The sequence below is a fragment of the Mustela putorius genome, unplaced genomic scaffold, assembly GCF_011764305.1.
Source record: "Mustela putorius furo isolate JIRA1106 unplaced genomic scaffold, ASM1176430v1.1 tig00003853_pilon_pilon_pilon, whole genome shotgun sequence".
In the NCBI taxonomy this organism is placed as follows: domain Eukaryota; kingdom Metazoa; phylum Chordata; class Mammalia; order Carnivora; family Mustelidae; genus Mustela; species Mustela putorius.
This window is the reverse complement of record NW_025422005.1, coordinates 77,408,234-77,430,527: the sequence shown is the minus strand read 5'-3', so window position 1 is coordinate 77,430,527 and position 22,294 is coordinate 77,408,234. Positions and strand designations below refer to the sequence as shown.

At 44.5% G+C, this 22,294-nt stretch overlaps 1 protein-coding gene and 1 long non-coding RNA gene across 5 annotated transcripts in view; one reads left to right on the top strand and one right to left on the bottom strand.

Annotated features, from left to right (window-relative positions):
- LOC123387362 overlaps nt 1-19,929 on the bottom strand; it is a 43,939-nt gene extending 24,010 nt beyond the window's left edge. The window contains exon 1 of the long non-coding RNA XR_006601819.1: nt 19,838-19,929. This is a non-coding gene — a long non-coding RNA (uncharacterized LOC123387362). The remainder of the gene's footprint in view (nt 1-19,837) is intronic.
- Nucleotides 1-22,294, top strand: part of TGFBR3 (transforming growth factor beta receptor 3) — a 196,923-nt gene that overhangs the window by 124,309 nt on the left and 50,320 nt on the right. For all 4 annotated transcript variants that reach the window (XM_004752607.3, XM_004752606.3, XM_013056153.2 and 1 more), the window contains one exon: nt 21,710-21,893. In XM_004752607.3, the coding sequence (XP_004752664.1) occupies nt 21,710-21,893 (184 nt within the window). The remainder of the gene's footprint in view (nt 1-21,709; nt 21,894-22,294) is intronic.

The following is a 22,294-nucleotide window of genomic DNA, read 5'->3' as shown; positions in this document are numbered from 1 at the left end:
CAGAGCCTTGGGCTTTTAAACTTACTCTTTGCCCCAAAGCATCCAGAACAACAATAGGCCTCGGTTAATAGTCTTTCTCTTGCCGTGTGAGCTGACTTGGCCCAATGAATGGCTCTTAATCCATATCTGTATTTTCTTGTCACTTGTATTTGAAGAATACTTTTTAAAAACTCAAAGGTACTTATTGAATAAAGTAGGAGTCTGTAATCAATACAGCTAAGAAGTAGATAAATTAGTAAAAAGGGATGAGGGACAGCTCTTCTTCACAGTCATGTGCCAATCAATAATATCGAAGGAATGGTGGAGTTAGAAATTCCTGTTTTTGCAGTCATTATAGTAAAAGCTTATTGGGCAAGAATCCTCAGGAGAAGTTAGATGTAGGGGTGCCTGGGTGGCTCGGGTGGTTAAGCAGCTCTTGATTTCAGCTTGGGTCATGATCTCAGGTCATGAGATCAAGGCCCACATCAGACTCTGTGCTCAGCATGGAATCGCTTGGGATTCATTCTTCTCCCTCCCCATGCTGGTGTGCTCTCTTTCTCTCTCTCTAAAATAGATAAGTAAATCTTTTGGGGGGGTAAAAAAAGAAGCTAAATATAGCAAAGGTGGAGGGAGTTTGAGGAATAGTATATTTATGTAGTCTCAAATTACTTATTAATAACAAAAGAAAAATAAGTGACTCTATACCCAACAATACCTTGACCAAGTGATCCAAGTCAACATCACCAGTATGGTGCAGGTGGACACTGTGTACCTTTAAATATGGCCCCCTGAGAAAGGACACAGCATCATTTATGTTGTATTCTAGCCAAACATGCACATATCCTGAATCTAGTCATGAGGCTTTGGACAAAACCAAATGAAGTGACATACTTTCAAACCCAGACAGGACTTAGTCTGTAAGCTCTTAACCCAGCCTGCCTCTTGCATACACATAGTCATTGTCAGTCTCCCGTAATTAAAGGCATTTGTGATAGTGAGTATAATGGCTCTGAGGATGAAGTTTTATATACATTTAGCCCTTAGAGTAATGAGCTCTATTGTCCAATATTGTAGGCACTAGCTATGGGTGGCTCTTTAAATTGAAATTAACTAAAATTACAAATATATTGGGGCCTCTGGCTGGGTCAGTCAGTTAAGCATCCGACTCTTAGTTTCGGCTCAGTGTCAGGGGAGTCATCAAGTTCTGCACTCAGCATGGGGTCTGCTTAAGATTCTTTTCTCTCTCTCTCTGCCTCTCTTCCCCCCATGCTTGCGCTTACTCTTTCTCTCAAATAAATATTTTTTAAAAATTAAATTAAATTAAAATATAGTTCCTCAGGCATACCAGCCCCACTGCTGGTACTCAGCAGCTCTATGAGTCTACCACACTGGGCAGTTTATGGGAGAGGTTATGGGCAAAGGCTTTGCTCACCCTCCTCTGAATGCAAATGATAACTCAAGGCAAATTATTTTTTTATGTGAGCCTGATCTTCCTCACTTGTAATATGGGAAAATTAACAGTCTCTGCATCACGGTGTTGTTGTCTTGATTAGGTGAGATTACATGTAACATGTACAGTGCCTGACCCCATTACCTGCTGTTGTAACTGTTTATTATTAATCGTAGTAAAGAACACTTGGGAAGGATGTTGAATATATATTTCTAATTATAAATATCTGGCTTGGCTTGTCCAAGATTGAAAGGAGTTCCTATCTCTCTGGGCTACAGGTCCAGATGTAAAGTGGGGTCCAGATATATCATAGTTGTTCTGGTCCGTTTTAGGATTCTTCATGAACCTATCACTCCATGGGTTTTAATGGAAAGTATCTCAGTCCTCGTTATTATTTATTTGCTTTAATTTTGTTTAAGATCTGTAAGAACTGTTTCTGGGCCATCAGTTTAAAATGCACTAACAATGAAAACAGGAGATGGCTTTAATTAACAGTGGAACATCATCCCCACTTGGAGTTAATCCCGTGGAAGGAGATTACACATCAAGTGATGCGCCTAAAATTACCAGTAAAGGGGAGGCAGCATTGGGAGAAGGCAAAGATTTAAATTCGGGGACACTTGAGCTCTGCTTTTTTGTCTAGCAGGCTTTCTTTGGGGAGAATGGTTTTCTCCCATCTGTACATCCTTCAGGGTAGAACATCTTTTCTTCCTTTGGGTTCTCAGGTCAGTGGACGAGTGATGCAAGCTCTCTAACAAGCTGGGTAGCTGTCCCTAAGAGAGAATATGTGAAGTGAAGAAGGGAAGGCAAGCTCTTCCCTTCCTCTGTGTAGCTGGAAAGGAATTTCAGGGTCTGCTCCTCGGCTGGACAGCTGTTGTAGCAGACGGCTCTGCTGCTGGACAGAAAACCAGTGGTGAATTCTGTTTATCCACTTACAGTAGTTAAAAGTTAAAGTTTGGAGATAAGATAATCACATTATTTTACAAACACTTCAGAAGGCCCGTGGAATTTTTAGAAACTGGGGCTAAGCTGTTTCCATCATTGTCTTCTCCCAAATTACCCAGCGAGCTCAGAGTTGCAGAGGAAAGAGGCAATCTTTTTAGAGGATGGGGTTGGGGGGTGCAGAGGAAGAGGGGGGAGAGAGAATCTCCAGCAGACCTCCCACTGAGCCCAGAGCCCAAGGCAGGGCTCAATCTCACAACCTGGAGATCATGACCTGACCTGAAGAGTTGGCTGCCAAGCCACCCAGGGGTCCTAAGAGGCAGTCAGTCCCTTGATGCTCAGTCTGATGTGTATGTCTGCATTACTGTCTTAAAGCTATCTTTACTTTACAGGTAGAGTTACAATACTAAACAGTTTGGGGTTTTTTTTTCTCTTAAGTAAGGTGGTGAGAAAAGTTGAAGCAGTGGTATCTACTCCTCTGTTCAGGATGACCTTTATTTTTTTTTTTTTTAAAGATTTTATTTATTTATTTGACAGACAGAGATCACAAGTAGGCAGAGAGGCAGGTGGGGAACTCCCTGCTGAGCAGAGAGCCCAATAAAGGGCTCAATCCCAGGACCCTGAGATCCTGACCTGAGCCAGAGGCAGAGGCTTTAACCCACTGAGCCACCCAGGTGCCCCTCGGATGACCTTTAAATTGAACTTGACATGTCTGCATGACAGTTGCCCCGACTTTGAAGGGGGACCTTTCATAGTTCGTTAGCAGGAGCTTGTGTTGTTCTCATGTCTCAGCCACCCATGAGAGTGACTAAAAACATTATACTTTAGGGGTGCCTGGGTGGCTCAGTGGGTTAAGCCTCTGCCTTCGGCTTAGGTCAGGATCTCAGGGTCCTGGGATTGAGTCCCACATTGGGCTCCCTGCTCAGTGGGGAGCCTACTTCCCCCTCTCTCTCTGCCTGCCTCTCTGCCTACTTGTGATCTCTCTCTCTCCCTCTCTGTCAAATAAATAAATAAAATATTTTTAAAAAAATAAAATAAAAACATTATACTTTAATAGTGTCTAATAAAGATCTCTGGCTTTTTCTGTCAGATCATTCTAGGCCTTCTTATGATTTCACAGTGCGGGCAAGAAGGAGCATGTCAGGCTGGGAGACAGTGGGATTGAGTTTCCTCTGAGAGTGAAGTTGCTTTATCTGGTTGTTCTGGTTCCATGGGAAACAGGAGTGGGATGAAGAGTGATTGTTTCATTGTCAAGTAGTGAGTCTGTAAGTGTGAGTTTCTCTCTCTGACACATGCATGTGCACACACATATGTGCATGTGCACGTGTGTGATGCAGCTGTCAGAGCTGTGTAGATTTTCTTCTGTAGGGTGTTTGGGTGGCCCAGACAGTATTACATAGGTTCAGGTTGTCCCTCCATGCAATTAGAAGTAAGAATAGTCCTACTCTCTCAGTCTGCAAAAACTTTATTTATGCAATTATTTCCACACTGAAGAAAAAGCATAGTGCAACTGGGCAATAAAAGTCTGAGCTGTCAACCTGAGTTTGTTTTAAAAAAAAAAAAAGAAGATTGGGACAGTACTAGATTGTCTTTAAAAATATGCTACCATGTGAATAGACATTCACCAAAGAAAAAACACGAACAGCCAATAAGCGCATGAAAAGATACTCAGTATCATTAGTCATTAGGAAAATGCAGACTTAAAACCACAAGATGCCACTTCACAGGGGCGCCTGGCTGGCTCAGTGGGTTAAAGCCTCTGCCTTTGGCTCAGGTCATAGTCCCAGGGTCCTGGGATCGAGCCCCGCATCGGGCTCTCTGCTCAGGAGGGAGCCTGCTTCCCTTCCTCTCTCTCTGCCTGCCTCTCTGCCTTCCTGGGATTTCTGTCTGTCAAATAAATAAATAAAATCTTAAAAAAAAAAAAAAAAAGATGCCACTTCACACTCACCAGGATGGCACTAATTAAAAAACAAACAAACAAACAAACAGATAATAACAAGTGTCATTGAGGATGTAGGGAAATTGGAGCCCTCATAAATGGCTGGCCTTAGAAGGCAGTTGGGCAAACCATATGTCTACAGGAAAACTTGCCCACTAATGTTCATGCAACATTATTCTTAACAACCCAAAAGTGGAAACATCCCAAATACCCATCAACTGATGGGTGGGTTAAAAAAGATGTATATCCATGCAATGGAATATTATTTGGCCATTAAAAGGAATGACTTATTGATACATACCAATATATGAATGAATCTTGAAAACATAAGGGAAAGAAGCCAGACATAAAAGGCCGCATGTTGGGCGCCTGGGTGGCTCAGTGGGTTGAGCCTCTGCCTTTGGCTCAGGTCATGATCTCAGGGTCCTGGGATCGAGTTCCGCATTGGGCTCTCTGCTCAGTGGGGAGCCTGCTTCCTCCTCTCTCTGCCTACTTGTGATCTCTCTCTCTCTCTCTCTCTCTGTCAAATAAATAAATAAATAAATCAAAAAAAAAAAAAAAAAAAAAAAAAAGGCCGCATGTTGTGTGATTCCATTTGTTTCCAGAATGGGTAAATCCATAGAGACGGAAAATACATCAGTGATTACCAGGGTTGGTGGGACAGGAGAATGAGGAGTGACTACTAATGATACGGAGTTTCTTTGGGGAATGATAAAAATGTTCTGGAATTAGATAGTGATTATTAGAGTACAACTGTGAATGTACTAAAAACAGTGAATTGTAGGGACGCCTGGGTGGCTCAGTGGGTTAAGCCACTGCTTTTGGCTCAGGTCATGATCCCAGGGTCCTGGGATCAAGTCCTGCATCGGGCTCCTGGCTCGGCGGGGAGCCTGCCTCTCTCTCCACTTCTGCCTGCTTCTCTGCCTGCATGTGTGCTTTCTCTCTCTCTGACAAAAAAAAAAAAAAAAAAAAAAAAACAGTGAATTGTAGAGATTAAAAGGATGGATATTTAATATGTGAATTATATCTCAATTAAGTTGTTAGGAAAAAAAGTCTCTCCAGCAGTCTTTAAAAATTAAGGTGTAAGGGCACCTGGGTGGCTCAGTCATTAAGCCTCTGCCTTCAGCTCAGGTCATGATCCCAGAGTCCTGGGATCAAGCCTGGTGTTAGGCTTCCCGCTCCACAGGGAGCCTGCTTGTCCCTCTCCCGCTCTCCCCCTGCTTGTGCTCACTCTCTCTCTCTGTCTAATAATTAAAGAAAATCTTTTTTTTAATGATTTAAAAAACAATTTAATAAACATATAATGTATTTTTAGCCCCAGGGGTACAGGTCTGTGAATCGCCAGGTTTACACACTTCACAGCACTCACCACAGCACACACCAACCCCCCATGTCCATAACCCCACAACCCTCTCCTTCCCTCCCTCCCCCGCCACCAGCAACCCTTGGTTTGTTCTGCAAGATTAAGAGTCTCTTATGGTTTGAATAAAGAAAATCTTAAAAAAAAAAAAAAAATCAAGGTGTAAAACCAATGAACTGGATTTAAAAATGTATCTTTTTACTTTATTCCTTGTACCTGATTTTTGTTTTGTTTTGTTTTAATCTTGTTTTATTGTATTCCAAACCTGAGTGCGCCCTCCTGGTCCACAGACTCAGAGCCCTGAGACAAGCAGAAATGCTCAAGACAAGACCTAAAGTGTCTAATTGTCTAATCGAGAGGCTCAGCCAGCCTTTCAATGTCAGGCTTAGCTGTTTTACATGCTTCTAAGGAGGAAAGGCATCTAAGAGGAGGAGAGCCAAAAAATAAGCAGCAACTTCTTTCACTCTCACTAGTCCTTCAGGTTACTGTGCTGTAACTTCTATTTTGCAGCCATTTACATTAAAAATAAAAAATGGGGGTGCCTGGGTGGCTCGGTCGTTAAGCGTCTGCCTTGGGCTCAGGTCATGATCCCAGGGTCCTGGGATGGAGCCCCACACCCCATTAAATTTGTAATTCAGTTAACGACAATTATTTCTTTTTCATATGCCCATACGATATGTGGGACATACTTATACTAAAAAATTATTCACTATTTATCTGAAACTCAAATTTAACTAGCTGTTCTGTATTTTATCAGGTAACTCTACTCAGAGGTAACTCAGATTTTTGTTTCTGCTGAACATGCTGGCCTGGTAACAGGAGGCCTGAGTACTAGGAGGCTGTGCCACTAACTCGTTCTGTATCATTGGACAAAATCACTTCAGTCCCTGGGCCTCGGTTTCCTCATCCCTATAGTGAGGAGGTGGTACTAGCCAGTCTCTAAAGAGATTTTCTGATTCTTTGATAATATGGCTGCTAGATGTTACATCCCAGTTTAATTGGAAACAGAAAATGGTAATCTGAACATTGCCTCTTCAGCAAATCCAAGTAAATATCAGGGCAGAGCAGTTGAGGGGGGAAAAAAAATGAAAGAAACCAAACACTATGCTATTGGCTTTGGAATAAAAATAAATCAAGATTTAATCCTAATGAAAAAATGTAAATGAATACCAGGGACATGCTTAATATTTAAAATCTAGTTTTGTGTTCCAGAGATGGGGGGAGGGGTGGGTGAAGAGCCTGAGGTTGCCAAAATCTGGTTTATTCCTTTTACTTCAACTTGGGGGAAAAAAGGTCTAACTATTTTGGGCCTCTGCCACCAAACCACAGGCAGTTCTGGGTCTGCACTGCAGTTTGGATGACTGACAAGCCTCAGTGAAAAACAAGTGCTATTTGTTTTCCTGTGCCCAGTATTTAACTGGAAATCAGAAGGCAAAATTTCCAATCAGTTGTTAAATAGCCCCAGATGTGCGCTCAGCTCCGCTCAAGGAAGGGACACGCACAGCCTATGCCACGGCACATGTCCACACGTTCCTTTTCATGACTCCAAGTGATGTGTAACGGAGGGTTGTAGTATCCAAAAATGCCCTTTGAATAACTCAGGCATTCACGTTGGGTTGTGGAGGAGGGAACTTTAAAAAAAAAAAAATTCCCATATCCTTCACTACGTTACATTTAAAAATCTGGAAATGATTTTTTTTTTTTCCCTCTCAAAATTCCTCCTTTCCCTTATTTGGCAGCTCTCCCCACATTTAGGAAAACATGGATTAGCATACCTGGGATGACGGTTTATGCATCTACTTGTTCATTCATCCCACACCCGGTTTTTAGTGCCTGGAGGCTGTTGGGAAGTGAGGCTGGGTATGGAGAATTCCAGAGAGAAGTGGAGTGGACTGCCTGCCCTCGAGGAGCTGCCCGTCGGAGATGAAGAGATGGGCAGTTGCTGTTCAGTGTAGGAGGTACCATTGTTGGCTTCTGAAGGTGGGAGAAGCTGAGACACCCCTCTGTGAGGCAGGCCAAGGATCAGTATGGGTCAGGGTTGCAGACGCGAGCACAGCTCCTTGCTCCACCCCCAGTGTCCCTCCTGTATGCTAGGAGTGTACAGACCAGGGCTCCATGTATACCCTTTCGGATTTTCCAGTGAGGCTTTCCCCAGATAGATTCTCTCTCAGAGACAGATGAAATAACTAAACATTTCAGGATTTGTTCTTCTTCTTTTTAAAAAATGTCTCTTGTGGAATGACTCACTGTGCCCTGTGGGATATATCAAGTGGTTGTGTACCATACATTTCTGTTCCAGAAGCTGCTTATCTGTTGGTTTTGTGGCTTGTCTGTAAGAGCCCTAATTGTACAGGGCTTGATCCTCTCATGAACTGGGGTCAGTCAACTACCATATTTCCTAGGAACGAGTTTCTGGCCCATTTGTGGTAAAAGAGCTCTTCCTAAATGTCACTGTGGCAATTAGAGTGTTGGCAGGAGTCCAGTTTCAGCTGGCAATCCTGGTCCAGAAAGAGTTTCTTGGAAGACTTCCTAGGATTTATCTTCACTTGCCGGGTTGAGGCTTATGAAGTTTGCCAGTGAGTGGCCCCTTGGCCTTATGGGGTTTGCCTGGGTGTATTCTTCCTGATCAAGACATCCTGTCCTGGAGGGTTCACATAAGCGTCGACTTTTCCTGGCTCGGCTGGACTTGCCGTGTCATGTCTGTGTGTAGGCCTGAGCCACATCTCTGTGAAGGATTTGCTTTCACTCAACAAATTGAGGTTAAATAAACTCAATTTTACCGAGGAGGGAAGGCTGGTTTCTTCGCAGAGAGTTCTGTTTCTTGCTTTAAGGCTTTACTGTCCAAGGCTAATCTGGCAATCTGATGGGGCTCCCCCTCCCAGGTTCTGGACAGTTGTATCAAATGTGACATTGCTAGTGCCCTTGGTTAATGTCGTGGGGAGCCTCCAGGGACTGTTCAGTAGAAGAAGTGAGTGTTTTGTTAAGGGAGGTTGCAGAATATTTTTTCATGTCATAGGAGGGAGAGAAACCTGTCTCCTGGGAGATTGTGGTGAGGCTGGCTTGAAAGCTCATGGCAATGCCTTGGTCCTCTCATAAGTTGTTGACAGTGGGCCCTTGGTAAGCATTCCCCACAGGTGGCTTGCATTCCCCATCTCTGGTGGGGACTGCGTGATGGCCCTACTCCTTCCTTGGCATGAAATCATCGGGTTCATTTGAGGCAGCCCAGTTCTGGCCCTCTAGACCTCCATCATCCAACCCCTGGCTTGGAAACTGATTTCTGCATGGGAAGAAAGGGTCCCTTTGGCCTTTCTTATTTCTTTGTCCGAGGTAGAATGTGTATCCCGAGAACAATTTTTGCTCTCGGTTTTTGCCGTCGGTCCTCAGATGGCCTCTGAATGCCCCTGGGCCAAGGAGTCCTCTTCACTCTGCCCCTGCCTTGCCCCGTTTGGGTGGTGAATGACACAGCTGTGAGCTGAGACTCAGAGGGGACCTAGAGGTCAGGGGCTTCTCCATCTGCCACCTTGGTTGAAAGCCCACAAAAGCCCATTTGATCTCTAGCCCTTCCATGTTCATCACAGAGAGTCTGTTCTGGAGATGCTATAGTTTCTGGCTGATACAAGCTGGTGGGCCATGTTCAGACCTACTGTTTGGAGCCACTACTGCTCTAACCCTTGAAAACAGGGTTCATATATCCTCTCCTGGCAGTTTGGACAAGAAGGCAATGGTCCAGTCACAGTGAGGAATGAATTGTGGCCTGTCAGCCAGACGACCCTTGTGGCCTGTCTTGAAGCTGTGTATACATGTATGTGTACATTTGACAAACACTTAGAGCTAGGCCCTCTTCCAAGCAGTTTACATATATTACCTTATTTAACCTTTGTAACAAGCCAGTGAAATGGGTCCTGTTATTTTCCACATTTTAACATGAGGGAATCCATTTCCACAAACAGAGGTTTGTTCACTTGGTAAGTGATCAGTAAGGATCTTCTTGGTTATTATCTCCTGGTGTTCTATTGCTAGGGGGCTAAAGTGGGGCTCTGTCCACCCAGCTCTGCTGAGTTCTTGAGTTCAGTAGCTGACTGCTCCCTGCTCCTTGATAGTGGAGTAAAACAGCTCTCTAGTGGGAAAGAAAGTCTGTGGTTCTGGTGTCAGCTCTGCTTTCTACCAGCTGTGTGGCTCAGGCCGATCCTGTAGCTTCTCTGAGTCTTAATTTCCTTGTCTATAAAATGGAACTTGGATTATCGATCTTGATAAAGAGGAATTCTGTAAAGGGAATTCTAAGAACCTATTTGGAGCCATGCACTTGTAAATTTCCGTTTGTGTCCGTTGGAACCCGGGTTAGCAGATTGGATGTAACTTAAAAGAAAAAAAGAAAAATCTTTCCCGGTGAGGGATTTCCCATAAGTACTTCTGGAGGGCAAAAACAGACCGAGGATCAAGGCAAGTAATAGTAATGATGCCAACGTTTTATTTTTTCCTGAAAAATACCCCTTACTTTTTGTTTTCCCTCCCTTTCCTTCCTTCCTTTCTCTCTCTCTCTCTTTTCTTCTCTTTTTTCTTTAAGGGAGGGAGAGAGCATGCACACGTGAGTACCAGGCTGGGGGGGTGGTGCAGAGAGAGAAGGGAGTCTTTTTTTTTTTTCCTTTTTAAAGATTTTATTTACTTATTTGACAGACAGAGATCACAAGTAGGCAGAGAGGCAGGCAGAGAGAGAGGGGGAAGCAGGCTCCCCGCTGAGCGGAGAGCCCGTCGTGGGGCTCGATCCCAGGACGGAGAGATCATGACCTGAGCTGAAGGCAGAGGCTTTAACCCACTGAGCCACCCCGGCGCCCCAGGAGAAGGGAATCTTAGGCTGGGTCAGTGTTGAGCCCAATGTGGGGCTTGATCTCATGACCCTGAGATCATGACCTGAGCTAAAACCAAGATTTGGACACTCAGCTGAATAAGCCACCCAGGCTCCCCTGAAAAATACCCTTTAGATGGCACATGCACTTTAAATTTTGGGTCATGCTCATCCTAAAATCTTGCTAACATTGGCGGATGAGAAAGAGTAAATTTAGGAGTCTGGAGAGCACATTTTCTAAGACCGTTGAGGGTCCCTGTACATTATAAAGCAGCTCACGCTTCATTAATTTGGTTACTTGTGCGGACTGAATCTGTGTTTCAGGTGGAGTGACATATTTTGCTTCTCTTTGTATATTCACATATACTATCATTTCTGTAACATTGCCATGGGAGATTCGAGTATTGCTTTTGTAGTGGCCCACATTCAAGTTTGTGCGTGTTTATACTCATGTGGCAGCATCTCAGAGCTTTCTTCCTGGACATGTGCAAACATGTTGGGTGTTAAGAACAGAGGGCACTTTCAGTCCTTTAGTTCTTTCTAGTTCAGCAAAAATAAAAATTAAAAGCAGAGGGTGACCGTCATGAATATTTTGAGAAAAAGCGTTGAGTATGTTTTACGTTGTTTTAGTAGAAGAAAGTAATCTGGTTGTAGATGCAAAATAAAAAACACCCAAGAATTTTTAAATGGTTGCATGGACTTGTGTTTCTTGAATGCATGGTCGGCAGATACCATAATCACATGGTTCATGAATATGTAGCATTACAAATTATGACTGTAGGTTCTGGGCATGGAAGTTATTATTTCTTTAAAACAAACTTAAAAAAAAATTGACTCATGATATATGGTTAATAGAAAACAGGTTTCAGATCACATTTCACATCACGTGGCTTTGGAGGAAATGGGCAAGCGCAGCCCCCCCCGCCCCTCCCCCCCAGGAATTGGGTAGGGAGAGCGTGTGATTTTTTTCCTCTTTCAGAGTACAGGGTTTAGTCCTCATTTGGGAGGTAAATATTTCAGTACTGCTCCAGTACTTTATGTGAGTTTGTTTTTACTGGACTTTGTGCACAAAATACACCAAAGCATAATCTCAATGCCTTTCTGTGTGGACACTGTTATGAGTCCTAGGGCCCATCTGTAGAGATCCTATTTACATATAAACCTAAATTCTAGAGAAATGCCTGTTCTACTTTATATCTTTTTTTCCTCTAGAATGGAACTAGTAAATACTTGACACGGCAGGTGTTTTGGAAATACGGATGTGTTTTTCTTTGCCTTATTTGTTGTTCTTGTTTTGCTCTATTTTTCCTAATCAGACAACTCCAAGAAGAGATTTGTCTGCACAGGGGTCAGGGGAAGGGAATAGGAATGGTAAAAGTTGGGGGGTAGGGCCAGACAGAAGTGGGAGAGGAGATGATTTTGATTGTCTACGCGCTACCCCTTGACCAATTCTAAAGTCTATGAATATGTGAAGCTGGGTGTGCAAGCAAAGCAGAGCAGCCGCAAAGAGCTAGCTAGACAGCCTCAATAGCAGGCGTTCACCCGACTGATAACTCAAGCTCCAAATGGACCACAGCTGAGACATGGGGTGTGTGTTTGTGCAGTTCCTGGAACACATTTTCCTCTGAGATGTCAGCCGGCATTTCTTTATCTTTGGGGAGCTGTGGCTCCTCTGATTTCACAAGGCCTATTTCTTTCTTTTTAGATGTGCAGGAGGGTGACTCCATCCATGACTTGGCTTTACGCTCTTCTGCTGGGCTCCCCCCCTTTCTTTTTTCTACCCGTGCAGAGGAGAGAATTCTTGCTCAATCTGTATGCAATCCTGTTCATGCTTGACAAAGATTATTTGGAATTTAAATAATATGTGTATCTAGCGCCTAGAGCGGTGATTCTCGAGTATGCCTTGGAATCATGGAGTGGTGAGAGGAAGGTTATAATGCAATTTCCTGGACCCTGCATTCCTCCCCATCCCAGAAACTGCAGGATGATTAAAGTGATCTAAGGAGCACACTTTGTGAAGTATTGGGCTTGAGGAGGCTTCTTGACATTAGTTTACATTCTGAGAGCAGATCAAGAAGCAGATGGATAGATGGATATTATCAGTGCTTCCTTATGGTCATATTGGGAGTTCTAGAGCAGTGCTGTTCAGTAGAAATAAAATGAACCACGGAGGCAATTTAAAATCTTCTTTTAGTGCATTTAAAAGGGTAAAACAAATGGGGTAACTGGGTGGCTCAGTTGGTTTAGCATCTGCCTTTGGCTCAGGTCATGATCTCAGGGTCTTGGGATCAAGTTTCTCTTCGGGCTCCCTGCTCAGTGGTGAGTCCTCTTCTATCTCTGCCCCTCCCCTCTCTGGTGCTTGCACAGGCTCATGCTGTCTCTCTCTCTTTCCCTCTCTCTCTCAAATAAATAAGTCTTTCAAAAAGGTAAAAGAAATAAGTGAAATTAATTGTAATGGCATATGTAATTTAGCCCAGCATAATCAAATAATATCATTTAACATGTAATCAATAAAAAAACTATTGAGATTTATTTACTTTTTTCTTGTGCCATATGACACAGTATAGTTGCTGGCGCCCTTACAACACAGGTCAGTTTCCCTAGCCATATTTCGAGTGAGCAGTGGTGGCAAGTGGCTAGCAGCCACTGTCTTGGGCAGCTGTGGAACAAGTACAGCCTGCCCCAAGCCACTGGCAGACACGTGACCGGTCATGGCCCTCCTCGTTTCTCCATTGCTTCTCTATATGAATGACTGCTGAATCCTTCTCAGTGACAGAATTTCAGAACTACCAGTTAATCAGACCGCAAGATTCATTGATTCATTAAACAAATACTTTTTTTTTTTTTTAAGATTCTATTTATTTATTTGACAGAGAAAGACACAGCGAGAGAGGGAACACAAGCAGGGGGAGTGGCCTGAGGGACAAGTAGGCTTCCCGAGGAGCAGGGAGCCCCCAGTGTGGGGCTTGATCCCGGGACCCTGGGATCATGACCCTAGCTGAAGGCAGACAGTTAACGACTAAGCCACCCATGTGCCCCAAACAAGTACTTCTTGAGTATCTTTTCTATGCACAACCCTGTCGTAGGTGCTTGGGATAGCCCCACAAGCAAAGCAGATGAAGATACCAGGCTCTGAAGGAGCTTCTGTGCTGGTGGTTGGGGATGGTCAATAAGTATAATAAATTAGTGAAGTATTTGATAGTTTGGAAGGTGACTGTTCAATCTAATAGCAGTAAGAACATGGGAAGCAGGTTTGGGCAGGGGACATCGGGATTGCTAGAGTGGGGCTGCTGGCCGGTCGGAGTGTAATTTTAAATAGGTCCCATGAGAAGGTAACAGGGAGTGGCCTTGAAGAGGGTGAGGTGAAACTTGAGGTGAGACTTCTTTATCAGGACTGTTGGCCTGGGAGCATTCTTCGTTAGGTGAGGGCAGGGAGCCGGGAAGAAGGGGACAGGACGAGGTGAGTCCTTATGGGATGGCACCATCAGCAAAGTTTCCGTCTCCCCCCTCACTGAAGACCAGACCAACTTGGGGGAGGCCCAGAGGAATACCGTGAGGCAACCCCCAGGCCTCTGAGTCAGCCACTAGGCTGAGTTAAGTGCTAAAACAGAGAGCCCCTGTTCCAGGAAAATGGTGACTGCACCCATCAGCCCGGATTTGTTCACTTTGCTTGGGATTGGGAGATAAATCTTGAGGCTTCCGTGGATCTGCTTAGGACTTTAAGAGTTAAAGCTTAAACACAGGTGTGGAAACAAAAGGGCTGGTTGCCTCTTCTGCTTTTGCTTTTTTCTTGCTCTTTTTGGACAAGGTTGTTGAATCTGATCCAGAAAAAATAATAAACTTGGCTCTCGTTGCCTAGCTGTAAGTTCTTGTCATAAAACTCCCAGCACTGGCAGATAGAGTAATGTTCTGCTCTTTAAAAAAAAATCTGGTAGCATAACCAGAATCGAAAATACAAATGTCATGCGTGGTTTAAGTAGGGGCGAGCATTCTGGAAGGGAGGTAGCTCCGTGTGCCTCTCAGCAGCCCAGGGGTTGTTGGGCCATAAAGTGCTTCCTGTTTGCCCCTTTAGTAGACACTCACTTGCTAAGGATCAGGATTCTTGTAGCTCAGCGCTCCGTCCATTCCCACAGGAAGACGTTTGTCATGTCAGGGAATGTCAGAGGATTGGGTTTTAATTAGCAAGCAGGGGGAAAGTTCACTGAATTGGGGGGTGGGGGAGGGAAAGACATGGAACTACTGAATGATTTCATAATTGGTTTTTAGTTGGAGTTAATGGGTGAAAAAGCAAATCATGGGGTTTAGAGGTTGGGTAAGAGATCGTTTGGGCAGTGAGGGAAGTAAGGAGTTCGGGTTACAGGAATGAAGAAATTATGGCATATCCTTTCCTGGAAATAACAGGACTGAGTTCCATTCAACGAGCAGTTCCTGAGTCCCTGTTTTGTGCCAAGCTCTGTGCCAGGCCCGGGAGATTTAGAATGAACAGGGCGCTCTTATGGCCCTCCTGGTGGTGTTCTTTTGTCAGTTTTCACGAGAGGTGTGACAAGGCACCTGTGCCCCACTACACTCTGAGGAAAGGAGGGGAGTCTGGGAGGCTTGGGAGGAACAGTGCAGGTGGGGAGCAGGGTGTAGAAAGACTCAGGAGCCTGAAGCAGCAGGATGTGTCTGTCACTGAGTGATCCTGTATGGTGAGGAGATGGGGGAGCAATGGGGAATGGGGCGGGCAGAGACCCTCTCTGGTCATATGCCAGCTAAGATGCTTAATACTGTCTCGCATCATCCTGTGTGGACTTTTTAGAAAGATCTCTCAGGTGCCAGGTTGGAAGAAGGAGATAGGATTGGCAGCTTGGAAGATAGGAGGTGACTGTGATCCCTGAGGTATAGAGTGCTTGAGATATTAGAGCCAAAAGTGAGATGGTAGCACGGCGAGTACCTACAGCTAAGGTGGAGAATGGGGGATGCAATAAATAGCATTGGAAAGTTTCTGCTGTTTTATCCAAATATAAAATTCTTGCTCTTAACTTTTTTTTTTTAAAAAACAATTCCATCGGGGGCTCTCTGCTCAGCGGGGAGCCTGCTTCCCCCTCTCTCTCCCTGCCTGCTGTCTGCCTCTGTTTGTGATCTCTCTCTGTCAGATAAGTAAATAAAATCTTAAACAAACAAAAAATAATTCCATGTTCACTCATGTCGGTATTTTCTTTGCAGTTGTGATTGTCTTAGAAAAAATATTTTTGGTTATCATTATTCTCTTTACATCTATGTCCTTCCACAGACTTTAACCCAGGCCAGACTCTAATGAGGGTACCATGCCATGAAGATGAGGCAGGGGCGGGGACACTGACCGGTGGAGGGACGACGGTGACAGACCATGTCCCCGGGCAGGTTCTGATGCCCTTAGAAATGAGATGAGGACAGTTCTGGGGAGTTCCTTTGTCGATGCTGGATGACCTGTGACCCCAGTGGGTGCTTTTCAGCATGCTGGGGTCAGCATGGGGGTGTACTTGAAAGGCCACAGACCTTAGCCTGGTCTTAGTCCACCACTCAGGGATTCAGATGAAAGTATAGGAGGTACAAATATGAAATACAGCGATGTTGACAGCCAACAGAGTGAGGATTTTTATATGTTCTCCACAGACTTCGAATATGGGTCTAAGGAATAAATACAAGACTCTGTATTTATAGGAAAGAGTTACTGGTATAAGGGAGGGATGCAGAAAGCCTCGACCCAATAAAGACCTGGAGACTTAGGTCCCGCCCTGTCCTCCGTCACCTCCCTGGCATGAGCTGCTACCCTTTCTCCCCAGGATTATTACAGAAGTCTACTCCTGGCCTTGTGCTCTTGTCTCCCTTCGGTCTAGACTGGCCATAGCTGCCAGAGTAATTCTGTTAAAACATTTGTTAGTTGTTTTCATGAACCTCCAGTGGTGGCCCATCTCACCCAGACTAAACACTGTAAGTCCTTACCAGAAGGGTAAGGTTGGGTAAGGGTAAGGTCAGATGGGACCTCCTAGTCTCTCTCTCTGACCCCTCTGACCTTTTCACCTACCTGTGCCCTCCCGCAACGCCCATCCCAGTGCTCTGGCCACACAAGCCTCCCCACTCGCCCTCGCCCCACCTTTACACTTGCTGCTGTCCCCGCCACAGATGTTTTCCTTCTTATATCCATCTGCAGGGCTTGCTGTCTCTCTTTTTCAGGGATTTAACTGCTCAATGACTTCCTCAGTTGGACGTTCCCCACGACAACATTTAAACCTTCTCCTCTCCTCTTTGCACAGCACTTCTTAGGATATTGCATATTTGACTGACTTACTGTGCTCCTCTGACTTCCTTACTAGACGGTAAGCTCTACAAGGATGGGGAGTTTTGTCTGTCATCTTCTGTACTATTATCCCAGATTCTCCGGTGGCACCTGGCATAGGGGAGGCAGGTGCTCAATAAATATTTGTCACAAGTATGTTTAAAGTATAAGTTAATGAATATGAGATATCAGCAGGGTTCAGCTGATGAAAAAGCTTAATGTGATTTGGGGCCTCGTTAAGAGTCCACATATATGTAGAAAGAGAGGTATGTTGAATTAGCTCGGATGATTATGGAGGCTGGCAAGTCCCCAAATCCTCAGGGTCTGCCTCAATTTGAATCTAAAGGCCAGCAGGCTACTGTAGAAGCAGGAAGAGCTGTGTCCGAGTCTGAAGGAGATGAGCTTGTCAGGCAGGAGATTTTCTCTTACTCAGGGAGGGGCCAGGCCTTCAACTGGTTGGAGGCCCACACTTAATAGGAGGGGCAGGTTGTTTTACTCAGTCTACTGATGTAAATATAATACCATGCACAGACACCCTCACGGAAATACTCAGAATCACGTTTGACCAATACTCTGGTCACCTTGTCAGGCTGACACAGAATTAACCATCACAATGCCTTTGTCGGACCACACCCCAAACCCCAAGTCTTGTCCCAGACGCTGTGTTTCCGAGACTATGCTGGTAAAGCTTTGAGAACCACAGTATCTGGGGATTTGTTGAGGGGGCTGGAAATAGCACCCTGAAGAACCAAAGTCGTGATCGGGGTCAAAGGACATCTTCCAACATTTGAAGGCTGGTCTCAGGGAGAGAAGAGGAAGGAGTTCTTGGTCTGGAAGGCAGAGCTCTGACATGTGGGCCTAAGGCAAAGCTTACAGATAGAACAGAAATCTGCCTTGGGAGCTGATGAGGTCTTCTTTCTGGCAGGATTGGTGCAGAGGCCAGCTGTGACCAGGAGTCAGAAGTCTCCTGTTCTGGTCTTGCTCCAGTGCTGACTCTCTGACCTTGGGTAGGCCCACAGCTTCTCAGAGGTTTCTTCTTCTCTGCTGTGGAAATCATAGTGGCCTCGCTCACAGGTCGTCCAAGGATCAGATGGAAATAACATTACCTTCTAAAGCTCAGTGGGGGTTGGGGGAGGCCTTTGTCGGCGTCCAGCTTTGACTGAGCCAGGAGAGCGGGTGGTCAGGAGTGCTGACTAACCCCTTGCCATAGCAGAAAATTTCCACTGACCTGTAGTCAGGGACACTTCACTGCCTCTGGCAGCTTTGCTTTCTTCTCCTTGGAATGTGCCTGAGGAGTGGCAGTTCACTCCTTCTCCAAATTCCTCAGCCGTGAGTGTATAAGCCAAGTTGCTGCTGGCCCCAGGAGAACACAGACCTGAGCTGGGTTGACGGTGCTTGAGGGGATCAGCCAGGAGTTGACCCTTCTTGAAGCATTGGCCATGCCATCAGATTGCTTTTCTGTGACTTGAGCATACATTTCGAAGTTGCTCCCTATTTCTTCTCTTACTGACACGGTAGAGCCCACCTTCCTCTCTGAAGGAATGCATTCTCTGTAAAATGCTTAATACTTAAATGCTTTATTTTATAGCTATCCCATGATGAGCACAAAAGAGAGGCGCATTCAAGGTGCCTGCCTAAACATTCAGAACTGTGCTGGCAGAGGGACAAAAGCCTTTGCACTGTTGTGGGTTTTTCTCAGTAACAGGCTTGAAAAAAATGACTTTTCATCACAAGTCCTTTAGCCTCCATTAGCACAAGTGCTTCTTGGTGGAAAGAAGGTTTTGCTACAGTGCTTAAGTCATAAAAACCAGATAAACTCTGGAGTTCAGTGTTGGTGAGTAGCTAAGCCTTGGAGTATTTAGACGAAGGTTGGCAGGTAAACGGTTCGGGAAATTTTTCTTAGGCATTGTCCAAACAAGGGCAAAGCTAAACTGTCCCCACTGGTTTTGCTTGTATATAACTGGCATCAGGACATTTAGCAAATGTCATTATCACACCTCGGAGCACTTCATGGAGCCTGATAGTAGGTGTGTAGGAGGGGTAACTACGTAGTTAGAGGTCATCATCTATGTCCAGCTTAGTAATGATTAGTTCTCAGCTTCCCGGGCCAGTACAAACGGGGAAGCTTCTCTTATTCTTTATTAAGTACTAGACAGCCCAGCTTCTAGCATAGAGAGGGCTATCAATTTGGGGATTCAATCTGGGGATCCAGTAGATGTTTGAATGTTACTAATGTGCAGTCAGTTCATAGTGTAGACCAGCATTTCTCAGTCACAGTACTATCTGCATTTTGACTAATTCTTTTTTTCCCCTCTTTTAAAGATCTTATTTATTCATTAGCGAGCGAGAGAGAGAGAGAGCGAGCACACTAGCAGGGGGAGAGGCAGGCAGAGGGAGAAGCAGACTCCTTACTGGGCTGGGAGCCCAAGGTAGGGCTTGATCCCAAGACCTGGAGATCATGACCTGAGCTGAAGGCAGATGCTTAATCATCTGAGCCACCCAGGCACCCCCATTTTGGCCAATTCTTGATTGTGGGGTCTGCAGTTGTAGAATGGGGGGCAGGGATGCTGAGGAGCACCCCGACCTCTGTTCACTAGACAGCCTCTCCTCCCAGTTGTGACAATAAAAAAATGTTTCCAGACATTTCCAAAAGTCCCCAGGGGGACAGAAATCACTCCATTTAAGAACCACTGGTATAGAGGAAGCTGCAAGGTACCCACACTGCCCCTGACCTATAATAATGCTTTTCAAACTATGGATCACTCGGTACCAAGTAAGGCAGGGCTTCTCCACCATGGCTGAGCTTGGGAATCCCGCAGGGGCCCTCAAGATATTCCGATGTCTGAGTCCCATCCCTAAGATTCTAATTGGTCTGGGGTGTGGCCTGGACCTCAGGATATTCCGAAGCTCTTAAATGCTTCTACTTCTCAACCAAGAGTGAGACCATAGCATCAGTAGATCATGGAATCAATCTGGTGAAGAACTTCTTTGCTGGCATTTAAAAAAATACAGTAGTGCCCGCTTACCTGCTGTTTTACTTTCCGTGGTTTCTTTGATTGGTGGTCAGCTGCGGTCTAGAAGCAGACAGTCCTCCTGACATATTGTCGGGAGGTGACTGGTAGCCTAACACTGCATCACAATGCCTGTGTCTTTGGCCTCACTTCATCTCCTCATGAGGAATTTTTAAAAAAGATTTATTTATTTATTTTAGTGGGAGAGAGAGAGTGAGCTCACATGCAGAGGCAGGGGCAGAGGGAGAGAGAGAACTATCTCAAGCAACCTCCCAATGAGCATGGAGCCCAGCATGGGGTTTGATCTCATGACCCTGAAGTCATGACCTGAGCTGAAATCAAGAGTCAGACACTTTACCAGCTGAGCCACTGAGGAGTCCCTCCTCACGTAAGCATTTTATAATCTGACATCATCACAAGAAGAAGGGTGAATATAGTACAATAAGATGTTTTGAAGAAGACCACATTCACTTAACTTTTATTTACAACATATTGTTTTAATTCCTCTGTTTTATTACTAATTATTATTAATATCTTACTGTGTGTCAATTATAAATTAAACTTCATTATAGGTATGTATGCGTAGGAAAAAACATGGTGTACATAGGGTTCAGTACTGTCTCTGGTTTCAGGAATCCACTGGGGATCTTGGAAGGTGTGCGCCACAGATAAGGGGAGACTACTGTACATACATATAATTGAATAGAAACTGTTAAGGCCAGAACAATAGTTAGGATAAGTACCATTTTGTATGTACATTCAGCTTGAAAACACTGCTGTAAGCGATAGAACCATAAGCAAAATTTCTGCTCTCACCCTGCCTTTGGTCGGTTATTTATAATCAGAAACTGTTGTACTTTTTGTTAGTGGTAAATTGTTAATGTGAAATTTAACACATTTATAGTTGTGTGACTTGGGAATTTATGAACATTTTTGCTGACAATTTGAGGTTTCACCCTGACATTCATAAAATCATTTATTTTTGCAAATGCTAGCCAGTAAAGATGACATGCATATTTTCACCAACTAAATTTGATTACAGTGCAGCAACGAGATGATAATTTTCCTCCTTTGTATGTGTTAATTATATATACCATGATGTGCTAGGTCAGCAATTGTCTAAATACATCAAGCAAGAATGTGGTATTTGCATAAATCATCCTGAAAGTTGTACTGGGATCAGTCCAGCAGCCTCTTGACTTCATTATCTGTGGGGATTTGGGGGTCTTCAAAATAAACGGTAGCATACATGGATCTCACTCACTTCTAGGAAGCAGTGTAATGTGGTAGAAGACTGGCAGTCTCCAGTCATTCTTTTTTTTATCTCCGTGTTCAAGAGAACGTAAACCAAAGGGGGATTCTTGCTGTGTCTCCGTGGTGGTTGACTTTTGGTAGATGCTGTGGTCATGGACGACCTGAAAGTCAAGTTTACCTGCTAGCAGGACTTCGGATTTCTTGTCCTGATCTTGAAGGCCACTACAAATCCATGACAGCACTCATCAAGGCTTTCCACTTGACTTGAAACCCATTACTTGAAATCACTTCAATGTAGATATCAGAAAAAAACAGCAATGATCATTCACAATGCAATCTGTGGTCTCTCATCACAGAGTTCTTTGAAAATTCTTAGGGACATCATGCATCATTGGTAGCTTTGTTGTTTCCTGGGAGAAGTAGCCTTGGGACTGTTTTCTTGAATCAGCTGCTGAAAAAAATAAAGATAGATCGGCCTGTGTAGCAAAGAGAAGAAGATGGATCGACAAATAGCCATTGGTTGATAAGTGCTCTCTTTAATTATGATTCAGCTCCCCGTGACTGCTCCACAATAAATATGTTTCTCAATTCTATTCTATTCTATTCTATTCTGTTCTGTTCTGTTTCCTCTAGGTGTCTCAGGGTTCCACAGTCCAGTTTTCATCAGGAAACTTTTCCTTGTCAGCAAAAACAGAAGAAAGGAGCTTCCCCCATGGAAACGAACATCTGTTAAATTGGGCTCGAAAGGAGTACGGAGCAGTTACTTCATTCACTGAACTCAAGATAGCAAGAAACATTTATATTAAAGTGGGAGAAGGTAAATTTTATGTGGTTTCAATTAATGACTGATTTATGACACTCAGTTGTTTTTCTTTTCAGAGACCAGGTGGTTAGGGCAAGGAATCCTAGAATTACAGAATGTTGGAGCTGGCAGGGACCCGGGAGATCATTGGGCCTACTCCCCTCATGCTCCCTCCTTCTCTTTTTTTCCTTCTGAGGAAACAGGCCTGGTAACAGCCAAGTAGGAAATGGGGAATAACATGGGTGAGAGAGGAGGTTGGGGTGTAGGGTTTAGAAGACATCCAGGCACAGAAGTCAGAGTAACTGAAGGGTGAGAATCTGAGGTGAGGGAAAGGAGGCGATTGCCAATGGAAAGGAGGAGTTGCCGGAAGGAGTGAGGGCACCCCCTTACCTGTTAACCTGCAACCATTGGAAGCC